The 2,500-nt window shown below is 53.1% G+C and overlaps 1 protein-coding gene across 1 annotated transcript in view; it reads left to right on the forward strand.

The window, feature by feature from the left end:
* nyap2b (neuronal tyrosine-phosphorylated phosphoinositide-3-kinase adaptor 2b) overlaps nucleotides 1-2,500 on the forward strand; it is a 17,328-nt gene that overhangs the window by 5,089 nt on the left and 9,739 nt on the right. Inside the window, exon 2 of the mRNA XM_084707826.1 lies at nucleotides 163-485. Within this exon, the coding sequence (XP_084563952.1) occupies nucleotides 163-485 (323 nt within the window). The remainder of the gene's footprint in view (nucleotides 1-162; nucleotides 486-2,500) is intronic.

Genomic DNA, 2,500 nt, shown 5'->3' on the forward strand with positions numbered 1-2,500 from the left:
TCTGTCACTCTTGAAATGTTCTAAACATTGTTTGTTGCCAATTGTTTTGATTTTCATCATGAACTTTATTCAGAAGTTTTTACACTTGAGATAACATTCTCCTTCCTTGGCTCTCTCCTCCTCTCCTCTCTTTGTCCCCCTCCTCTCCCCCCTCTCCCTCAGGACGGGGGAGGATGTGGTGACAGAGGGGAAACACCTCCGCATGGGCTTCATGACGGTGCCCCCCCCCCCTGACAGGGCCCCCCTGCCCCCGCCCCCTGACCGGGCCCCCCCGCCCCACACCTGCGGCCTGGGTATTGCCGTGCGTTCCCAGTCGCTGCACTCAGTGGGCGGGGCCAGCGCGGGCGAGGAGGAAGTTGGGAGCCCCGTCTACAGGAAGCTGCCCCCCCCCAAGCCCCGTCGGGACCCAGGCACCAAGCTGAGCGTCTCCATGGAGACGGTGGAGTACAGCCCCCCCTCCCACTGCAGGGGCGAGCGTTGTGACGGTGAGGACGCTGATGCCACGGCAACGCCACGGCAACGCCACGGCAACGCCACACACTCATGCAAACACACACACACATATATACACAGATATACACACACACAAATACACACATAGAACACTGGCTTTAGATGGGGGGAGGAGAAGGAGAGAGAGCGAGAGAGAGAGAGAGAGAGAGAGAGAGAGAGAGAGAGAGAGAGAGAGAGAGAGAGAGAGAGAGAGAGAGAGAGAGGAGATAAAGAGAGGGTAGCTGTTCTCTGCTCAGATTGGAGGGAACACAGATCTTCCTGGGTGCCACGGCAACCGCTTCACTGAAACAAGACCTACTGCAGGGCAGCCTATCAGAGCGTTGCTAGGTGGTAGGAGCCAATGAGGCAGCAGAAATGCTGAGCTGAGGAGACAGGCAGCCAATCAGGACGCAAGTGTGGGGGAGTCCCGGGCTGGGGGGAGGGGGAGGGTTGAGGGCAGCAGGATTCATTCAGGAGGAGGGACTGACCTAGATCCACATCCCCAGGAGGGGAAGGGGGGAGGGGGGAGGACAAACACTTCCACTACAGCAATGGGGGAAGGGAGGAGAGAGGGAGAGGGAGGGAGGGAAAGAGAAGAAAGTCATCTACAGTGAAACGGATCTCAAGATCCACCATGCAGCCTTATCAATGCAACAACAACATCCTCTTGCTCTCTCTCTTTCTCTCTCTCTCTCTCTCTCTGTTTCGCTCTCTCTCTGTTTCTCTCTCTGTCTCTCTCTCTCTCTCTCTCTCTGTCTCTCTCTCCATCTCTTTCTGTCTCTCTCTCTCTCTCTCTCGCTTGCTCTCTCTCTCGCTTGCTCTCTCTCTCTGTTTATCTCTCTCTCTCTGTCTCTCTCTTTATCTATCTCTATCACACAAACAGACATGCAAACAATCAGGCCAACATGAAAATGTATGCATACATACACAAGCAAGCACGCACCCCTCAACACACACACACATATACACAACCACACATACTGTACACACCATGCACATACACAAACACACAAACTAACATGCAACCATGCAAACCAGGCACAGATAGCACACACGCACACCCACACACACACACACACCACACATACAGGCACGCTATGCAATGAAAACAAAGTTGTACCCAAGCCGGCTGGAATTTACAACTTAATCCACAGGATGGGTGACAGAGGGTCAGGGTTAGAATACACCAGAAACACTCTAGTATAGAAACATAGTGCATAGTAGTATATGTATATACAGTATGCATGTGTGTGTGCGTGTGTGTGTGTGTGTTCGTGTGTGTGTGGTGAGTCAGACAGCAGTGGGCTTGAGGGCTGATCTGCTCAGTGAATTATTAAAGGATCTGCAGGACAGCTCTACTCTCAGCTTCCTCCTGGCCAACACACACACCTGCACACACCTGCACACACTCTCTCACACACACACACACACACACACACACACACACACACACACACACACCTGCACACACTCTCTCTCACACACACACACACACACACACACACACACACACACCTGCACACACTCTCTCTCACACACACACACACACACACACTTGCACACACTCTCTCTCACACACACACACACACACACCTGCACACACTCCTGCTCTTAACTGTACATCCTTCTGACCTAGAAACACATATATGACAGTACCATCCGCAGTGTTCAGCCTCCAAACAGACCATGACCCACTAACATCCTCTATTATCCTGTCTTCCTGTCTTCCTGTCTCCCTCTCTCCTCCACACCCTGTCTTCCTGTCTTCCTGTCTCCCTCTCTCCTCCACACCCTGTCTTCCTGTCTTCCTGTCTTCCTCTCTCCTCCACACCCTGTCTTCCTGTCTTCCTGTCTCCCTCTCTCCTCCACACCCTGTCTTCCTGTCTTCCTGTCTTCCTCTCTCCTCCACACCCTGTCTTCCTGTCTTCCTCTCTCCTCCACACCCTGTCTTCCTGTCTTCCTGTCTCCCTCTCTCCTCCACACCCTGTCTTCCTGTCTTCCTCTCTCC

This window comes from Hypomesus nipponensis, chromosome 10 (assembly GCF_054491055.1).
Source record: "Hypomesus nipponensis isolate SF chromosome 10, ASM5449105v1, whole genome shotgun sequence".
NCBI classification, from domain to species: Eukaryota; Metazoa; Chordata; class Actinopteri; order Osmeriformes; family Osmeridae; genus Hypomesus; species Hypomesus nipponensis.